This window comes from Colletotrichum gloeosporioides (assembly GCF_011800055.1).
Source record: "Colletotrichum gloeosporioides strain Lc1 chromosome Unknown consensus_14, whole genome shotgun sequence".
Lineage (NCBI taxonomy): Eukaryota > Fungi > Ascomycota > Sordariomycetes > Glomerellales > Glomerellaceae > Colletotrichum > Colletotrichum gloeosporioides.
In genome coordinates this window covers 138,265-156,490 of record NW_025544659.1, presented here as the reverse complement: position 1 = coordinate 156,490, position 18,226 = coordinate 138,265, and the positions used below count along the sequence as shown (strand labels likewise).

General features: G+C 53.9%; 5 protein-coding genes and 1 pseudogene across 6 annotated transcripts; 1 reads left to right on the top strand and 5 right to left on the bottom strand.

The window, feature by feature from the left end:
* Positions 1–225: 225 nt before the first annotated feature.
* Positions 226–3,792, bottom strand: GCG54_00014084 (Non-canonical non-ribosomal peptide synthetase FUB8; the record flags this gene model as incomplete). Its single annotated transcript, XM_045413925.1, has 7 exons — positions 226–1,946; positions 2,006–2,490; positions 2,538–2,613; positions 2,667–2,903; positions 2,954–3,350; positions 3,402–3,440; positions 3,505–3,792. The coding sequence occupies 7 exons, from the start codon at positions 3,790–3,792 to the stop codon at positions 226–228; spliced, it is 3,243 nt and encodes a 1,080-aa protein (XP_045269029.1).
* A 1,712-nt stretch (positions 3,793–5,504) lies between these two features.
* On the bottom strand, positions 5,505–8,981 carry GCG54_00014083 (Bifunctional cytochrome P450; the record flags this gene model as incomplete). The annotated part of the gene is made up of 5 exons (XM_045413924.1): positions 5,505–6,377; positions 6,433–8,508; positions 8,576–8,611; positions 8,680–8,798; positions 8,867–8,981. The coding sequence occupies 5 exons, from the start codon at positions 8,979–8,981 to the stop codon at positions 5,505–5,507; spliced, it is 3,219 nt and encodes a 1,072-aa protein (XP_045269028.1).
* Positions 8,982–10,862: 1,881 nt separating this feature from the next.
* GCG54_00014082 lies at positions 10,863–11,828 on the bottom strand (annotated as a pseudogene). The gene is made up of 2 exons: positions 11,706–11,828; positions 10,863–11,643 (listed from the first exon to the last, which is right to left on the bottom strand). Coding segments are annotated over exons 1-2 (904 nt in total).
* An 876-nt stretch (positions 11,829–12,704) lies between these two features.
* Positions 12,705–13,704, top strand: GCG54_00014081 (3-hydroxypropionyl-coenzyme A dehydratase; the record flags this gene model as incomplete). Its single annotated transcript, XM_045413923.1, has 2 exons — positions 12,705–13,039; positions 13,092–13,704. 2 exons carry the CDS (start codon positions 12,705–12,707, stop codon positions 13,702–13,704), a joined length of 948 nt encoding a protein of 315 aa, XP_045269027.1.
* A 778-nt stretch (positions 13,705–14,482) lies between these two features.
* Positions 14,483–17,187, bottom strand: GCG54_00014080 (Cutinase transcription factor 1 beta; the record flags this gene model as incomplete). Its single annotated transcript, XM_045413922.1, has 8 exons — positions 14,483–14,552; positions 14,603–14,992; positions 15,044–15,226; positions 15,282–15,880; positions 15,932–16,012; positions 16,068–16,372; positions 16,471–16,907; positions 16,961–17,187. 8 exons carry the CDS (start codon positions 17,185–17,187, stop codon positions 14,483–14,485), a joined length of 2,292 nt encoding a protein of 763 aa, XP_045269026.1.
* A 631-nt stretch (positions 17,188–17,818) lies between these two features.
* GCG54_00014079 (uncharacterized protein) lies at positions 17,819–18,202 on the bottom strand (the record flags this gene model as incomplete). The annotated part of the gene is made up of 1 exon (XM_045413921.1): positions 17,819–18,202. The coding sequence occupies one exon, from the start codon at positions 18,200–18,202 to the stop codon at positions 17,819–17,821; it is 384 nt and encodes a 127-aa protein (XP_045269025.1).
* Between the last annotated feature and the right edge of the window lie 24 nt (positions 18,203–18,226).

Genomic DNA, 18,226 nt, shown 5'->3' with positions numbered 1-18,226 from the left:
CAAAATGAACACACATTGGACGGAATCGCATGAGCCAAATGTATGTCAGGAGGTTAAAAACATCGCAAGTGCCGGGGCCACGTAAAATGGTACACCCAGCGCCCTACTCTAACAGCTGTCATATTTGGAAATGACATGTGTATCGTGGCAATACTCAAAGTCTCTTCGATTCAATCTGTTTCTCAGTCTACATTTATCATCAACACCCCGCAGAAAACCAGCTGATTACAAACGACCAGCACGAGCTGAAGCAGGAGTCTCGTACTTCCACTGCTTGCACCAATGGATCATCAACTCCGGCGTGACAGGTCCGACTGATCGGAGAGAGGGACTTGCTGCTGCTGTCCTCTTTGTGATGAACTCCTTTGTCGTCTTCTCATCTCCCTGCGATACCCCGCGGTAGAAGTCCAGCAACTTCAACCCAGGGTTGCGCTCGGCACCCGAGTCTCTGCTGGCCGTCTTGCTCGCCTCGAGACGCATGACCCACTCGGGGAACGTCACAAGGTCGGGAAGACGGCTCTTGCCGTAGTACTGCTGAATAGCAGGCACGAACTTATCGAACGACGTCGGAGACGGGTTGGCACCGGTGAAGTACCCCTCGTGGTACTCAGGCGATTCCTTCGTGAGGCCGCCAACATCCAAGATCATTCTTGACATAATTTCCACAGGAACCCAAGACACCTCATTCATGGTGGCTAGGTTCTTTGGCAGTGCCTTGATGTGGAGACTGCTGGCGATGATGGATGGCAGCCACTCCTGACGACTCCAGGCACCTTGCTCGGCAAGAGGTCCAGCGATCTGTCCGACGCGAACCACTGACAACGGGAAGTCTCCGACCTTTGCGGCATCTTCCAAGATCATGCTGGACACGAGCTTGCTCCTGCCGTATCCGATACCGCCGCCGATCTTCCAATCTCCTCGGAGAGACTCCTCTGGAACTGGACCACGATCCGGAGTCCAGCCACTCACGGTGCCGATGGTAGAGACGAACACCATAACAATACGTCTGTCTGCTTTCGCAGCGAAGTCGGCCAAGTTGCGCACGCCTTTGACGTGGGGCTCAAACGCCTCGAAGGGCATGTTGAAGTTCACGGCCCAGGCGTTGTGAACCACACGGTCAACCTCCTTCAAAAGACGTCCATAGATCTCCTCGCGCAAGCCCATGTTCGGCTGTGCCAGGTTGGTGTGGAAGAATTCGACTTTGCCGCTCTTGCTGGGAGACACTAATCCGCGCTCCTCCATCGCCTTCTCCTGCTTGCCGGCACCTCCATCGGGAGATCTGTTGAAACAGATGACCTTGCTGACTTGAGGGTTCCGGACCAGCTCGTCAAGAAGATACGAGCCCATGTTTCCTGTGGACCCGGTTAAGATGACAGTCTGGTTGCTCTTCCGAGCCTCCGGTCTACCAGGCTTGGCATGGATCAAGTTCTGTGAAAGGCGATTGTAGAGCTCCTTCATAGGTTCAACGCTAGGACCATCGGAGCTGGCCTCTCCATTTGCCTGGCCACGAACAACGTTCCGGAGGATGTGGCCGGCAAGCTGAATAGGGCTTGCGTGAGCATACATGTCGCGCGCTTCGATGTTAGCCCCGCTGTAAGCCTTGTCCGTGACACGTAGACTTGCGGTGACAAGTCGAGCGGCAGTGATTATCTGGAGAGAGTCCATGCCAGCGGCAAAGAAATCTGTGGTGGGTTCCATACGAGGCACTCCAAGATGCTCACGGAAGAGTTTCTCAATCGACTGGGCAAGCGCAGCCTCGGAGGTGAGATCAAGACGTGGAACTCTGTCGAGGGGAATCTCCCTGGGGTTGGCATAAAGGTCCTCGATCTCATCGTGATACAGTTTGACCGTGGCGGCTCTCTTCACAGTTCCTTTGTCAGCTAGGAGGAACGGCTTCTCGGGCTTGGCCAACATAATCAGATGTCTGACAAGCCGCCCGTGTGTAGCTAGCAGGGATATTAGTACAACGACAAGGGTGAAAATAACTTAGGGCTTGGCCGCCTACCAATGATTTTGTTTGCCTCGGCGATTGTCGGCATCAAGCGGTCAATCAAGTCGTCTTCTTGCTCCTTGGTCTTCGGATACGTCATGGGCTCAACAATGAGTGCAGGCTGGAACTTCCAGGCCCCAACGATGAGCGCGTTCCGCACTTCAGCGTGGCCCATGATGATGTCTTCCATGTCGGTAGGATTCAGCTTCTCTCCATTGGACAGGTTGAGAATGTTGTCCGCTCTACCGTAGAACTTCCAATGATTCGGCAACGTCGGGTGAGGCTTGTACAAATCGCTGGTGTTGTACTCTTCCTTATCCGGGAAAGTGTAGAAGATTCCTTGGATCGGCACTTGCTTCGACTTGCGAGTAATGACCATCTCGTAGACGTTGTCTTCACCTGTTGCCCGGCGCCATTCGAGTCCAGAGTACTCATCATTGTAAATGAAATACTGCCAAAGCTCCGGGTTCTTTTGGTACCACACGCACATGGGCAGAGTTCTGGAAGACGTCAGTTACTAACCCAAAGAGGAGGGTGGGAAACTCACTCAGTCGCACCAATGATATTGATCAGATGGACTCCGTTTCTGACCAAGGTGTCGCCGGCCTCCTGACTCAAAGGACCTACAAGAATGTCAGTCAAATCCCCGAATGATTTCCGCATTGGCTACACATACCGCCTCCAAAACCGACGAATGCAAGGTTCTTCAACTCTGCGATCTGCTCAGGGCGGTGGGATATCTCTTCCAAGACTGAGGGAGGAAGTCCAGCGCTGTCCGCTTTCGAGTATTTGATGCACTCGATACATAGTTCAGGAGTCAAGGGACGGTCTGCGTAAGGAAGTGCCAGAGGCTTTCCTCCCAAGACCATCGTACCAAGAAAACCATAAACGCCACCAGCGTGAAACAAAGGCACTGTCGGTCGCGTCAGAGGGTCTCGTTCTGTGGATGAGGACAACACTTACTGGGACTGAAGTGCCGCTTGGTTCTGGCATCCATAGCCTGCCCAGTGGGCACAGTGCCATTCCAAGGGGGCAATTGGCGAAGAGTGTCGGTCATGGCGACGGATCCGTGCTTGACAACGATTGGCTTCGGAAGTCCAGTACTACCGCTGGTGTGAAGAACGACAAAGGGGTCCCACTCAGCGTCGGCCTGCGTCTTAGTGTAAGGGATGGTGGGAACCTCTGGCTGTGCTAAGATTGACTCCAAGTCTTCGACTTCAAGAACATCCATTGGTCGGCTCTTCAACCATAAATCGACTACAGCAGTGTGAGACTTTGGGCGTGCCACAATCTGGCAGTTAGAAAGATTGAAGAGATTCAGTTGTGCCTCAAGCGGGTTCCTTGGAGACACGAAGAGAGACTTGGAATATTGTTAGTCAATATTCACCGGCGTGCTGTGGCAAGAAAAGACAACCTTATAGCCAGCCTTGATGGCGGCAACAATCATGATCTGCGCAACCGTCAGTTTTGAAACACCTCGAGATTGTGGTCGTAGTTCATGTTTCTCTACTTACTCCGTATCTAATGTCATTTGGCCCAATGTAGCAAATTGTGGGAAAGGTGTCTTTCGGGGGTGCACCATAATTCTGCAAGATGACCTGGGCCATAAAATTGACACAATTGGCCAGTTCTTTGTACGTGATGATTCTCCAACCATCGCGAGGATTGGCGGTGCGGGGGATGGAGCACGCTTCTCTTAGAGGCTCATACGCGGCCCTTTGATCAATGATGTTGGGGACCGTGAGATTTCCATTAGAGCGGAGGGTAGCGGGCTCCGCGACTTGTATGGTTGTAGTTGCCATGTTTGCTGTTGGTTTAGTTGTCAAGTCAAATCACTGCTAAACATGAATGAAATTGCAATACGTGACCGATGGAAGGGGAGTGGGAGCCCGGCATCTTCTATATGCACTCGGCTGTCCCTCGGTTCTAGCAGCAGAGATGGGACGACACGTGAGGGATTCGCGGCATTTCTAAGCAAATAGAGGGAGATAACGAGGGGAAGTTTAAAACCGAGGGAGTCTATTCCGGTAGAATGATGGTTCTACGGCCAACTACGAATTGGGTTTGCTTGCATTCGTTACAGAGTTTCTTCCCCGGGTCGGCCGGAGTTGGGGGCTGAGTCCCCGTGTCGCTTAACTGTGGCCGCCCGGCCTTGGCCACAAAAGTGCGGCAGAACTGGCGGTTCGGCGCCGAAGCGCAAGAGGAAAGTGGGTGCCGAAAAAGTCCATCTATCTGGGTGTCACCTTGAAGACTGTTGAGTGACGCATGGCCAAATCTTACGCCTCGCGGCATCTTGATGAATGTCAGTATATTGGGCCACGCTAGTCAACATGTTAGGCTTTACGTGGCATTGAACGATGTCTTTGTGTTTCTCCCATGGATATCTAACGGTTGTTTACGTGAGCTCAGACAGATTGAGAAGGTCGCTCAAGTCTACCATCGAGCTGGCCTATCTCTCGCCGTTTGTGTCACTTCACATATTGAATCGGCTTCTCGACGTTTGAGATGTACCTAGGAGACGCTGGCTGAGACCCATTTGCAACTATTCGTCTCAACATCTGCGGTAGACAGTGATTATGCCTCGGCATTCTTTCCAGTCGTGCGGGGAAGCTGGGAAACTTGGCCATAGCTTCGCGGATGTTTTTTGGGACCTTACGTCTCGGTCTCGATACGATATATGCGACCATGAATCTTGTGCGTACAATGACTAGTCTAGGTGCTGGAGGCCTGGGCCATCCTACGACGGAAGTTTCCCTACATCTGCTAAGCTACAACCGGTTTATCGCAAGTGATGCCGAAGAGCAAGTAAGCATTCGGTCATCAATGTGCGTCACACTCCCATTATACCGGTGTTCTCTAAGAATCGTACCAAAGAGATGGGTGGGTGTAGAGATGAACGATCAGGGGTTCCCTTGAGAGAAAGCTTGGTTCGATGCCGCCGGTAGTTGTAGACTGTCCATCCACATGCAACGCTATCTCCGCAAGTTCTACCCGGAGCTCCGGGGAACCATTTAAACTTCGACTGTGAAAGTCAACCGGCCCGCGTTCGTTGTCCGACGGGACGAGTGGAGCGCGATCACCGAACGGGAAGGACCACGCCGTCCGCTCAGCTCAAGGACGGCCAATCCGGACCCCTTCCTCGGAACTTCTTACCGCGCGGGCAACTGAAGCTGTCATTGAGTTGGCAGAACGGTTTGCCTTTCAGACGACCGCACGAGATTCAAAGATTCTGGCAGAAAAGCGGTTGTTTGCTGTCGTTGGTACCATCGTCCTTGGCGTTGGTTAGCCAAGACGAGGGTGAGCAATTCCGAACCAACCAGATGCCTCTGGCGTCCCAATGAGGAAATAACATCGCTGTAGATAACACATAGCGGAGACAAAATCTGACCAAGTTCCACTGAAAATCAACAGTGGTGATTGTCTCTTTGCCGGGTATGTACTATATGTTATCAAATCGCTTGAACTCCAGTCCTCCGTCTATAAGTTTGATATCTATCCCACACTCGCAGTTTGCTTAGTCGAAAACATCCGTGACGTAGCGCATGTTCCTGAGCGACTCGAACCATTCCTTCATGTTCTCCGGGTCAACCTCCTCGCCCTTAGCCTTCTCCGTCTCGACCTTGATCTTGATGATGGTCTCCTTGGCCGACTCGGCCACGCCACGGGAGCCGCACACATACGCCTTGGCGCCCTGCTTCCACAGATCGAGAAGCTCCTCGCGGTCCTTCCACATGCGGTCCTGGACGTGCTTGCAACCCTCGCTCTTGTCGCAGTCACGACTGAAAGCGCGGCGCACAGAGACGGCGCCGAGAGCCTCCCACTTGTCGAACTGCTCGCGGTAGAGATCGTCGTGCTCGGGAGATCGGCAGCCGAAGAACAGAAGCGCGGGAGCCAGGGTTCTGCCGGCGGCGATCATGGTGGCGCGCTCCTGGATGAAGCCGCGGAAGGGCGCGAGGCCGGTGCCGGCGGCGACGCAGATCATGGGCGTCCTCTCGGGGTCGGAAGGGAGGCTGAAGGCCGCGTGGGACGGGCGGATGGCAACGTGGAGGGTGTCGCCCTCGGCCAAGGAGTCGAGGTAGGAGGACGCGACACCGATATGCGGGCCTTGGCCGGAGAGGGACGGCTCGTTGAGAACGGAGAAGGTGAGAGTAACGTTGGAGGGGTAGGCCATGGGCGAAGAGGAGATGGAGTACTGTCTGACGCGCATGGGAGGCAGCATGGTGAGGAACACACCGATCGGCAAGTCGATGGAGGGGTGACGCTCGAGCAGGTCAAGAACGGAGACGCGCTTCGTGCTGATCTCGTCAGCGTAGGCATCTCCAGACAGACGGGTCAGGTTGGCCTTTGTGTCTTCATCCTTGACGTATTCTGCGAGAGCAAGAAGGTTCTTGAGACTGATTAGCTTGTATTCGTGCGAATTTGTTTCAGCATGTGTTACTTACCCTCTTTGTTGCGGGCTGCGAAAGCTCCACGTAGTGGCTGAGGATGTCATCGGCGGGGATGGAGGTATCGACTGGGAGGGACGTAGGTCCGTCAGTCTTGATACTGAGATGGGCGTCGCGGGCAAGGTGGAAGCGGCGCATCGCGCGGTGGACGGTCTCCTTGGGGTTGATCGGCAGGACAGCCAGGTAGTCGCCAGCAGTGTAGGTCATGCCCTCAGGCAACTTGATCTCGATATGCTTCTTAATACTTCTGGGGTCTCCGCCCTTAGTGAGGGTCTCAGTCTTGACCACGGAGGCCTCCTTGACGTCCTGACGAAGGGTAGAAGTGCGAGGGTTGCTGATGGTGACATCGACGCCCTTTGTCTTGCTGTCGTCAGCGGAAGTGGTGTTGTACTTGCTGGTCAGGGCAGGCCAGAGTACATCATCCTCCCAAGTCTCGAAGTTGGTGAAGACCTCGCCAGTCGAGGCATCGGTGAGACCAGCCTCGGCCAGACGGCTCGCGCCGAGCTGCTCGAGGGTGGTGTCAACCAGCTTCGGGATGCGGTGGAAGGTCTGCACCCAGTCCTTATGACCACATCCGAAGACAGCGTAGTTGACGCCCTTGAGGGGTGACTTCTCCTTTTCCTGGCCCTCAATCCAAGCAACAAAGTGACCCGCGTTGTCAGGGGGTTGGCCCTCGTAGGAAGCCGTAATGATGATGACGGGCTGGTCGGTTGGCAGGCTGCCGTTGGCACTGTCCATGCAGTCGATCTTGGTGGCACGGAAGCCATGGGACGAAGCATCAGACGCCACGCGCTGAGCCAGAGCCTCGCAGGTTCCGCTATTGGAACCGTAGAGAATGGTCATCGGCTTGCCACCCTCTTGAGCGGCGGCGGCAGCTCCATTCGTGCTGCTGCCATTGGTCGCCTTCTCGGGCTCGGCGATACCGGCTAGGCGGCGCTCGAGGGTCGTTGGCGTGAGGTTGTCACGCAGAATGGCGCGCATGTGCATGTCCTTGGGCTTGATGGTGAGAGTCTGCTTGACGCCGAAGCTGTAGTTGGGGTCCAGGACGAAGTTGAAGTTCTGGAGGAGCATGACCATGACCAGGAGGGCCTCCTGCCAGGCGAAGGGGCGGCCAATACAGGCTCTCATGCCGTTGCCGAAAGGCTTCCACGAGTTGGGGAATTCCTTCTGGAGGCGGTTGAAGTTCTCGTCGAACATGCGCTCCGGCTTGAACTCGGTGGCGTCGTCGCCGTAAACCAGGGGGTCCAGGTGAGACTTGGCCAGCAGGTTGATGATGACCTCTCCCGCCTTCACGGGATACTTGCCTGCAAGCAGAGTATCCTCGAAAGCCTCAACACTAAACACGGGGATGGTGGCGTTAACACGGAGGGTTTCGCGAAGGACGCCGTTGATGTACGGGAGCTTGGAGAGGTGATCGACGTGGATCTGTCCCTTGCCGACGACGCTGTCGACTTCCTGCTGGGCTTTCTGGTAGCATTCGGGGTGCTTCAGAAGTTGGTAGAAGGCGAATGAAAGGAGACCCGACGTGGTCTCGTGACCTGCGATCAAGAAAGTAATCAGGTTGTCCATGATGCTCTCGTCAGTCATCTTCTTTCCGGTCTTTGTGTCAACCCCCTCCAACATGGCAGTCAGCAAATCGCGGCGGGTGCTCTTCTCGCCCTCGGCCTTTCTCGATTCCAAAACTCCCTTGGCGGTGTTTCTGAGAATTTCAATGTCGTCCTTGAACTTCTGGTCCTTCGCACGGAAGAAGACGCCCGGCAGAGGCGGCCGGCGGGGCTTGTTACCAGCCTCAGTCAGGAAATCTCCCATAGCCTCGATAAAAGGGTGGAGGGTTGGTGAGTAGTAGCTGTTGAAACGGTATCCCATAGAGCACAACGCGAGAGTATCGAGGGTGAGTCGCGTGAAGTCGTCGGTGACCATGATCGGTTCATCAGGGCCATATCGCGCCCATTTCAGCGTCAATTGTGTGGCGATATCGTGCATCTCGTCGAACATGTTGCGAATCGAGAGGGGACCGAATGCAGGCATGAGGACGCGGTGCGCAATTCCCCAATTCTCCTCGCCCATCTTCGCCTGTTCTCGCGGTCAAGAGCTGCTCATTTTCCAATGCCTAATCCTGATGAACCCCGCCGGAACTTACTGTGAAAAGACCATCGTGCACACCATCTCTGATTTCCTGGGTGGATATTAGAACTCAAAATTCACAAAAAAAAAAAGTTCTAGCTATGGAACGAGGCGACTTACATTCAGTGCTGAGTTTACGCACTTCTTGAATCTCTTCTCATCACAGGTCTCGTTGACTAGAGCTTGCGTTGAGACGAACACCAGGGACCGTCCAGGGAAATGCAGGCGGTAGATCTCGCCTTGGCGCACAGGTGTCAGATGCTTGTCATCGATAAGATAGGGGCCGCAGCCAGGGGTGTAATCTTACCGTACTGATCGGCCAGCGAGGTCATGGACCCGAGAGGGAATTCAGGGTCGATGTCGTTAATGTTGCCGAGGAGCGGCAGCCCGTAGGGCTCAGGGATCTGTACTGTTTCTGACATGTTTCTTGTGTGATGTGTTTGGTGGTGGTATGATGTGCGGGCGTAGCGTGTTGGATGTACAGACTCGGATTTCCCAGTGCACCTTAGCTTGGAGCAGAAGAGAACGAAGCCGGTCTTAAAAAGAAGGGATTCGAGGCTGATAATATTCACAATTGCAAAAGGCTTGGCCCCATAAACGGACGTGGCTAATCTCCCTCGTCGCGGTGTTGGCGTTATGCCTCGGTCCCATCATCATGCGTGGAGCGCCAGGATGAACGCTGATATCATGCCCGAAAAAGATTTCCCAATTCCCACTTTTCCACGGCGACAGGACGGACAGGTGGGCTAATCCCGGCGACGTCAGTGGTCGAGACGAACGGAATCGTGCCAGCTCGTCGCCCAAGTCGGTCATCCCGCCCGCCCCCGTCTGCAGTGAAACAAGGCATTCGGCGCCATCCCAAATCCGCTGCCGACTTCAGAAACTCCAGTGCTGTCTGTCAGACTTTCAGTAGTGAATTTGTTTGGTTCAGCGTGTTTTGCCATTGATCATGTTCCTTGCCATCGTCCGACCGTCCGACCAGCCGATCCTCCTACTCCGTCTCACTCGAGTCTCCGACGGCGGTCTTGTATGGGCGAACGGCCTATGAAAATTGAGCAAAAAGTAATATACTTGCGCCGTACGCATAATAGACGGTACGACAACACTAAGGCAGAGAGGGAGCCATGTACGCCGTAAGACGCTTAACATGCGGCCTGTGGGCGGTGAGTCAGGGGTCGTGTTCCCTTCGGTCAGCACTGCAGGATCGGATTTGAGCACCCGTTCTTGGCCCTATCACGATCCAATGCTGATCAGAGTGATTAGAAAACGCGCAGAGCCGTCTCTTGTGCCGAGGCCACCGATTCATGAGCCCATTTCTCCTTGAAGAGTCTGCCCAGAAACCACTCGGACAAAACAAGGCCCCCAACAAGTTACAAGTTACAACGCCGGACCCAACCATTTGCCTAGACTATCCGTACCCAAGGAAGACTAGGGATGAGTGCGTGGCCCCTCCATCCAGGGGTGCCATTCCCGAGATCAGATCCCCTAGCGCAGGCTGCTTGACAGGCACACACGGCACACGCAGCGTTGAACACCGCCCCTAACCCGTTCCGCGCGGGCGCAGTTCGTGTAAAGTGCCGGCAGCCAAATTGCTCCATCCCGTTCCGTCGGCCAGACCGAGATGGCACGCCTCCCGCTCCGTCGCCGCACCACGGATTCCACGGTTCGCCGGCGGTTTATTTTGGCTGTCGGTCATCGTGAGTTTCCATGGTTTGTGGTTGAGCTTAAACCACCAACCTAACGTTCCCACGCGTGCCCGCGGTACTGTCAGCAGTCTGCCCACCTCATATGTCATCCGTGAATCCAGCTACAATACCTTGCGTTGGTACATTCGACAGCTCGTTCTCGTTTGTACTTTGCGGGGAACATAGACATAATGACGCAACATAACGCCGGCTGAGCGCCCTAAACTTCTAGAGTTTAAGACTGCAGATCGGGGAATGGGCCCGACACAGGGTGACTGACACGTACCCAGCTCGCCCAGCCCTAGGGAATGTGGGATGCGGGACACGATGTCTTGGATTTTCACCGCCGGCGTTTATCTCAATTCTCCAATTGCAAGCAGAGGATTACTTTTTCCCCCATCGGCACACAGCGAGCCAGCTCCGCCGTCAATGCAAGGCGGACCATGCTGCGAAGTGCGGCAGCGTAAACTTCGCAGACAAAACAATAGCAGTGACACTTGGTCGTACCGCCAACCATGAAGAATATTTATGCTATCAATTGATATCAAAGTTTCTGCATACCACGGGAACGTGTACATCAATATGTCTTTTCATTAACCTGCAACAAGCCATCCAAGTCTAGTAGGGAACCTTAAGCTCGTATTTGCTCATGGTGAGCCGTGTCTTCATCGCAGTCGCAAGGAAGACCCTACCGCCACCACAGGTCAGTGTACCGGCCGAGAGCAAGCTCCCCTGGTTCGAACAACTCGTGGACCGCATCCCAGCCCGACTTGAGTTGCGCGACATGAAGCCATTTCAGCCGCAACCTCTCAATCTCAGCCAGTTCAGCTGCGTCGCCAGGCAGCAACCCGCACCCTAACAAAGCCTTTTCAGGAGGCACGGTCTTCCTTCCGTTCTTGAAAACATATCTCGCAATCGAAGACGCAAACACGGCCTTTTGAGGGTCATTCTCCGTATTACCTCGACTCCTGCTCTTCTTTGCCGTCGAGCTAGGCTGCATCGCGTACTCGCTGGGCACAAACTTGCCGGCCTTGACGAAATGGGAGACCAGGTAAATCCACTTCTCGTCCCATGTCAACACCCTCGTCCACAACTCGTATGCCTCGTAAGGTGCGATCTCCTTGCGCCAGACACAATTTGCGCCCCCGAGGATCATGATGAAATGGTTTGGTCCAGGGAACGGGTTGAAGGGTTTGCGAAAAAGGACAAGACTGATATTGCCCCGTGACATGTCGAGATCGGTGAAGTAGGTCGAGTTCGACTTGTGCATGTTGTAGTCGCACTCCAGCATCGGAGAGCGGGTGGCGGAGATTGCCGGTAGGAAGAGGCATCGTGGGCTGAGGTGCTTCGGGGGCGCGGTGTCGGTAAGGCGTCGAATGAATGCGCGTAGAAACCGGATCTATGTTGTCTAGAGTCAAACGCATGATCTGCATGCAGTTTCCGTTGACTTCGTTGACGTACCGTCCACATGAAATGCCAGCTCTTGATGTTGGCTAATGCGAGCCCTATCAACAACGCCTTGAAGGTAAAGAGTGAGTGGACAACGTGCCCGTAAGGTGCAAGACTACTCCACACAGCGGCCATTGTTCCGTTGTAGTTGAAGGCTCTCTTGATGCTTTGCAATTGAGTTTCAATTGCTGCATACACGAGACTGGGGCTCCTACGCCATGGAGCGCAAAAAGCATTCAAATACGAAAGCTGCGTCATAACAGTTCCCGCAAGCTCTCAACGCCCCGTGGGTCAATGGTCACGATAACAACGTACATCTTGAATTTTCTCTTCATCTCATAGATATCCCCGCATCTGTTGAGATTCCATCGTGCAATCTGTTGAGGAGGGTTTTGATCAGCCACCACCACTCTACGAATAAGTTGATCAAGTCTAGGTAAGTCGGGGAACATCCCCAGATGGGATGCTTCGTCCAAAATCCCCAACCACTGGGAGCAAACAATGTCCACACAACACTACAATGGAAGGTACCTGTGCTTGGGATCATTGACGGACCTCGGTACTTTGTGGGCCGCCGAAACTGCCGGTAGTCCGTACGGAGTGCTCCGTGGAGAGGCCCGGGAGTTACGGAGATCGGACTGTACAACGTGATTATGGCATACAGCTGGACTCCAAGTAATACGTATTGAATTCCAACGTCAGCTCGCTTCTGCGATCGAAGTAGAAGAGCTCGTCATAAGCTAACGGATCAGTACAGTCACCAGTGACTTCGGCATTGTTCATCGCGAACTTTATTCTCCTGGTGTCGTCCAACCCAGAGAAGAGATGAATGAATACCGAGGTGCAGAATCGCTAATCTGGAATGCGATTGCCGTTGAATTTAAGAGGGAAATCGTGCCAGATCCGTGGAGGAAAGAAACCGAGAGATCAAGCAAACACTGCAGTGAATTCTTCGTTGAACAGACCCGTCTACAGAATCCAACGATTAATTCAATCAAGTCCTGTCGTACCATGTCCCATTCTGATAATACAGCAATCCCCCAGTCGTACACATCTGCCGGCTTCAAGGACATCTTGATTAGCCATATCCCTGCCGACGCACCTACTGCGACCAAAGTAGTCATCGTCACTCTCAACAGGCCCAAAAGACACAATGCGGTCAACGAGAATATCCTTATAGAGCTCGAGTCGGCCTTTAATCTACTCAACAGAGATACGCGTGTACGAGCTATTGTGCTTACCGGCGCGGGTAAGTCTTTTTGCGTTGGGATGGATCTTTCAGGTGGGCCAGAGGGTCTGTTGAAGATCAAGCAGAACGAAAAGACAATGAAGGAATGGAAGGATCCGTAAGTTCCCCATTACTTACGTCTAAATGTAGCTATTGATACTTGTGTAAAGAGGTGGCAGAGTTGCTCTGGCTATTTCAAACTGCATCAAACCAACAATCGTGGCCGTCAACGGTGCTGCAGCAGGCTTCGGCCTAACCTCGATCCTGTCAGCCACAATCCGAGTGGCATGGAAGGACGCAAAGCTCAGCATGCCTTTCGCCCGCCGGGGATTCACCATGGAATCCGTCAGTGCCTTTTACCTTCCCAAGCTTGTTGGCCTCGCAAGGGCGATGCACATGACGGCAACGGGCAACACGTATGCTGCGTCGGACCCTATGGTCAGCGGCCTGTTCTCGAACATTCTCCCGACCCCGGAAGCCACCCTGAATTATGCCGTAGGCACGGCAGTTGATATGGCGGAGAACACATCTCTCATGAGCACCAAGATGATGAGAGACCTGATGCTCTACTGCCCCGACACACCTGAGGAAACTCATTTGCTGGACTCGAGGACCTTCATTGCTTCAGCGGGCTCACCGGACAATGTCGAGGGTCTGAGGTCATTCATGGAGAAGAGAAAGCCGGAGTTTGCTGGAGACATCGATAGATCTGAGTTTCCATTCTGGCCGTGGTGGAAGCCTGGGGCAAAGGAGTTGATTCCTGGGCTGAAAGCTAAGCTTTGAAGCCGCTCAGCTTACACGCTCGCTACGGCGATATCGGTGGCGTTTGAGGCGATCCCTTGTGTCTCTATTCTCTGTGTTCAACAAAATTGGTGTTAGCAACTGTTGACATTCATGAGTGATTTTGGTTTTCTGAGGTATATTCCGATTTAGTGGAAAGGCAGCTTCTTGCTTAATTGGCAGGTTTTCTAATATTCAAGTCCTAGGGTTTGAGCACAAACATAAACATCAGATACATGCAAACACTCTTGTACGGGCCCATCGGCTAGAATTCTCCAGACCCCGTCGCTCTCTCATTGGAAGTATCATTACACTATCTTACATCAAGATTCCACCAGTATGAGCATCAGTGATACGCAGTCCATGTTTCACGGACGAGTTTGAACTCAATTTGCACCCATGCTAAGGCAGACCGTCATATGCTAGCGCCAAAGCGGCCAAAGTGCCTCGGCACCTCGGCCTCGGCAACAAGTGGGTCGCTGTGCTCAGGGATCGGAGCAATCCCTCGCTGAGCCACCTCAATATTCGTCGGCGCGCCTCCGGTTCATGATTGTGTTGCATCTGGTCTCGATAGGATTCGACCGAAAACCGGTCCGCAGAAGATGGCATCTATCGGCGCCATGACAGAACCCCGGCCGACGGGCCAAGAGGCCACGGAAGGACCCCGAGAGCAGAGCCTGGGGGTTTGGAATGAGGTGCTCAGTGAAAATAAAGTTCATCCCACAGGCATGGCGGGACCGGACTTCGTTCATCGATCGTCGCGGTGCGGTGCTGGCCCCTTTTACGGGAGGCTGAAGTCGTCGAGTGTCCACAGTCTGTCCATCGACTGAATGTCCAGCCATGCATCGGTGCTGCGCCAAGTCAATGATTCGTGTTCTCGTGAAAGTTTCGCGGCACTTACTGCGTTCCGGATATGGAGGCGTCATCTTGATATGCGCCGGGCAAAGGGCTCCACATGTTCGATATAATGTTGGCGCTGCCCAGGCCGTAACCGTCTGGCCAGTCGGCGAAGGTGTTGCTGTTGCTGTTCATTGTGCCGTCAGGTGTGGTTGACGCCGTGGGGGCTGCGGGAGATGGTTGATATTCTTGATGAGGCGGCGCATTGTCGACTTTGTTGATGGCGGTCTCGAAGAGTTTGTACGACGCCTCTGCCGAGATGTAGCTCTTGCGCAGCTCGTCCATGGCAACCATGCACAAGGCGAGGTTGTGTCTGCCCATTTGGCGTGCCATTTGTTTGGACGACGTTGATTCGAAGAGGTGAATCTGCATTGGCGGTACTAGGGCGATGACTCTGCTCGTTGCGTCAGTTGTAATCCAGACGAATATCTAGATCGGCACGTACGTGATGGTGTGGCACAGACGGATAAGATCCTCCGCCATCATGGAGTTCACAGCTGCGCTCGCATTGGACGCGGCAGTCCGGGTTTTCTGACATGCAAAGGTCCTCCAGTTGCCTTGATCAGCGGCCGGGATCTCTCGCGGGGTATCTAGGATGAAGGGTCGATAAAGGACAATGATGGATGTTCTAAACGCCTGTAAGCTCCCATTCCAAGAACATTACAGACTTGTCAGCAACTTACTCAAAGTAAAGTTTGAACTGGTATATGTGAGATGCAACCACTCGACTCTGGTTCGTGGCCTCCGGGACTCGAGTCTGAAACGCCCGGATCTGGCTCTCGCTCCGTTCAATGTCAGCTCTCGACGGCTTCACGCCCTTTGCCCGGTAATTCGTCGATAGGATGTTGCCAAGCGTCGCGCTGAGGCCGACAAACTCGAGCCAGATGTCGAATAGGAAGCCGAGCTCGCCAGGAAGGTACTTTCGGCCGAGGTTCCCCGCGACCTCGGGTGAGAGGACGTCCGCGTCGCAGGCTGCTGGCATGGGTGTGTCAAAGTCGTCAAAGGCGATGCGCATCGGTCGACCGAGTCCCAGTGAAAGCCATACCTCACGGCTGTACAGCGACCACCAGAGACGTCTCCAGAATGGCTTCGTACCCTGGGAGGCCTGTTGGCATGGCATGTTGAGACGATGAAGGCCGATGGTGTGAGAGAGGCTGATTGCGATGCCGTTCCAATGCCATGGGCCGGCGCGGTCGTCTGTGCTGGTATACCAGTGTCCCATCAAGAAGAGAGACTGAATGAGTGTGACCTTGTCCTTTTCGTAGTCCGCATCATAAAGGGCCTCGTATCAAGTTAGAGAGAAGATGAGTAGGATCAAATTGGAAACGCTCACTTTTGCTCGCTGGTACATGCCTCTCTTGAGTGCTCTTCTCGAAGGATAGAAATCCTCGGTGAGTAGGTTTTCATCAACAAACTACAGCCACAGGTTAGCCATGTCCTAAAGCCTAAGAAAACCTGGCATATCTTACGCTTGCCGCCGCGATGAACATGCTCCATAGCAACAAGAGGCTCTTCCGTCCTTTCTCATACTCGGTTATGAACTCGTTCGCATCTAGTATGGGTGCAAACGGATGAACATAGTGAAAGTAGCACCGTATCATGGCCTCGCGAACGCGAGCTGGAGGCAGCGTAAAAGCGCCCTTGGATCGTAGATAGTTGACATCTTCTGGGGCGAGGGCTTTGATCGACGGCATGGGTACCAAGAAATGATTGTCCTTTGAGGATCGATTTGGTTCACAGATATCAATCAAGAACGCCGGACCACGTTGGTCTCCTAAGTATTGATGTTAACAAGAAGTTCTGACGTAAACAAGCTGGTATGCGAGGTGCATCGTGGCACTCATCACTGCCAGGTAGGGTAAGCGTCCTTACCGGGGTAGAATGGCACGCAGCCGTCCTCTCGGTTCTTGCCGCCCTCAAGGGTCTCTGCATAAGCGGAGCTGTCCTCGGTAGCATCGGACGGATCCGGGGCCGATCGCTGGTTTTTGGCGGGAAGCAGAGCTCTCACGGCATCGTAGGGCCGAGTGGTGTGGGCAGATGCGTCCCCCACGGAGTTGTTCCTCGCTAGTAGTCCGGGGGGAGTTGGTGATCCGGGCCCATCATTGGCATGGCGGTGCTCCTCAAGCGGCGCCGAGCCCCCACGAACATTGCGATTATCCGAGCTTTCAGACTTTTCCCGGGGATATGGGCCTGCTGTTTGCGGCTCAAGAAGACGGCGCTTGGGTTGGCCCCGTTGCGGGATGATGATCAACGGGTTCTCACCACCAGCGGGTCCACCCCCGGGATGTGTCGGGAGTTGGTCCGAGTTGCTGTGATAATTAGTACGTCTTCTAAGAGGGTAATAATCACAGAAGGAACTTACCGTCGCCGTTTACGACTCAGGACCTCGCACGTAATGCCGTCCACAGAGCAGTTGGCGCATGGTGGGCCGGATAACGTGACGGTGCACCTCACTTTGCGTAGGTTACAAGCCTTGCATGCCACCGCAGCCCGCTTGAATGTTCGGACTGCAGGAGGTGACGACGCCAGAGCAGAGGCAGTGGCAGAGGAGGGCTCATTTTGCTGCTGCTGCTGCTGCTGCTGGGACATAATCTGCCAGTTGCTGAATCAGGTAAACGTAAAGAAGACAAAGGGGGTCTAGAGCGTTATCGGTATGCCGGGATGTTGTTCATAAAAGGATGATAAGAGGGTGTCCTCCATCCATTCTAATCAAGTTTTTTTGGCTTCAACTTGGACTTGCCTTATCCTTCGGGCCCTGGATAATCTCGCAGCGAGTACGAAAGTTATCGCGATGTGCGAGGGACTCGATAGTAAGGGTCGTGACAAGCCTGGAGTAGCCCGTGTCAGCTGTTTTCGCCGAGGATGTGGCTTAGGTAATTGCATGTGAGAAGGGGGTTGGGGGGGTTTTGTACCCATTCGGAGTAACGCAAGAGAGTTGACGATCTTTGTCGGCGAAGCGGGGAATTCTGTGGTCCGACCGCGAGAGCCGATGGCAACCTTGGCTTGCGCCGGGATTGTTTTGAGCAGATATTATAGTAGACGCGTTCCGGTATCAGTCAATAAGTCCTTGATGCACCTGTTTGGGACGAGCATCCAAGATCCAAGAGTCAGGTTTGCCAAAAACAGCAAGTCATTATTATTTCATGATCCTCTTCTACTCATCCAATGTCCATGATCATGACCATGTTCATGTCCATAATCCATTATTCGTAAGCATCATTCATCCATCCAACGCCCAATGCACCGACTTCCGTTGTTTCTTCTTCTTGTTCATCTCTTCAGGCACACGTATGCGGGCGTCCGCAATCACAACTCCAAACGTCAAACTCGACGCCCGACTATGTGTACAGGCCGTCGTCGTGCCATCAATCTCCCATTCCCATCGCGCCTTCTCAATCATGTCCCCGGCCTTCTGCAGCTTCTGCCGCCATCCCTCCACAAACAACCACGCAAGACGAAACACGCTCTCGCCAGAGGGCTCTTCGGGCTCTCGCACCTCGGTCCAGACGACCGGCACCCGGAGGCCGCTCGCATCCTTTCGATACTTCCGCATCGGGCGGTCGTCATCCACATCGTCGTACTCCGCGTCCCGCTTCACCCTCATGACTTTGAGCCCCGCTCCGCCCGA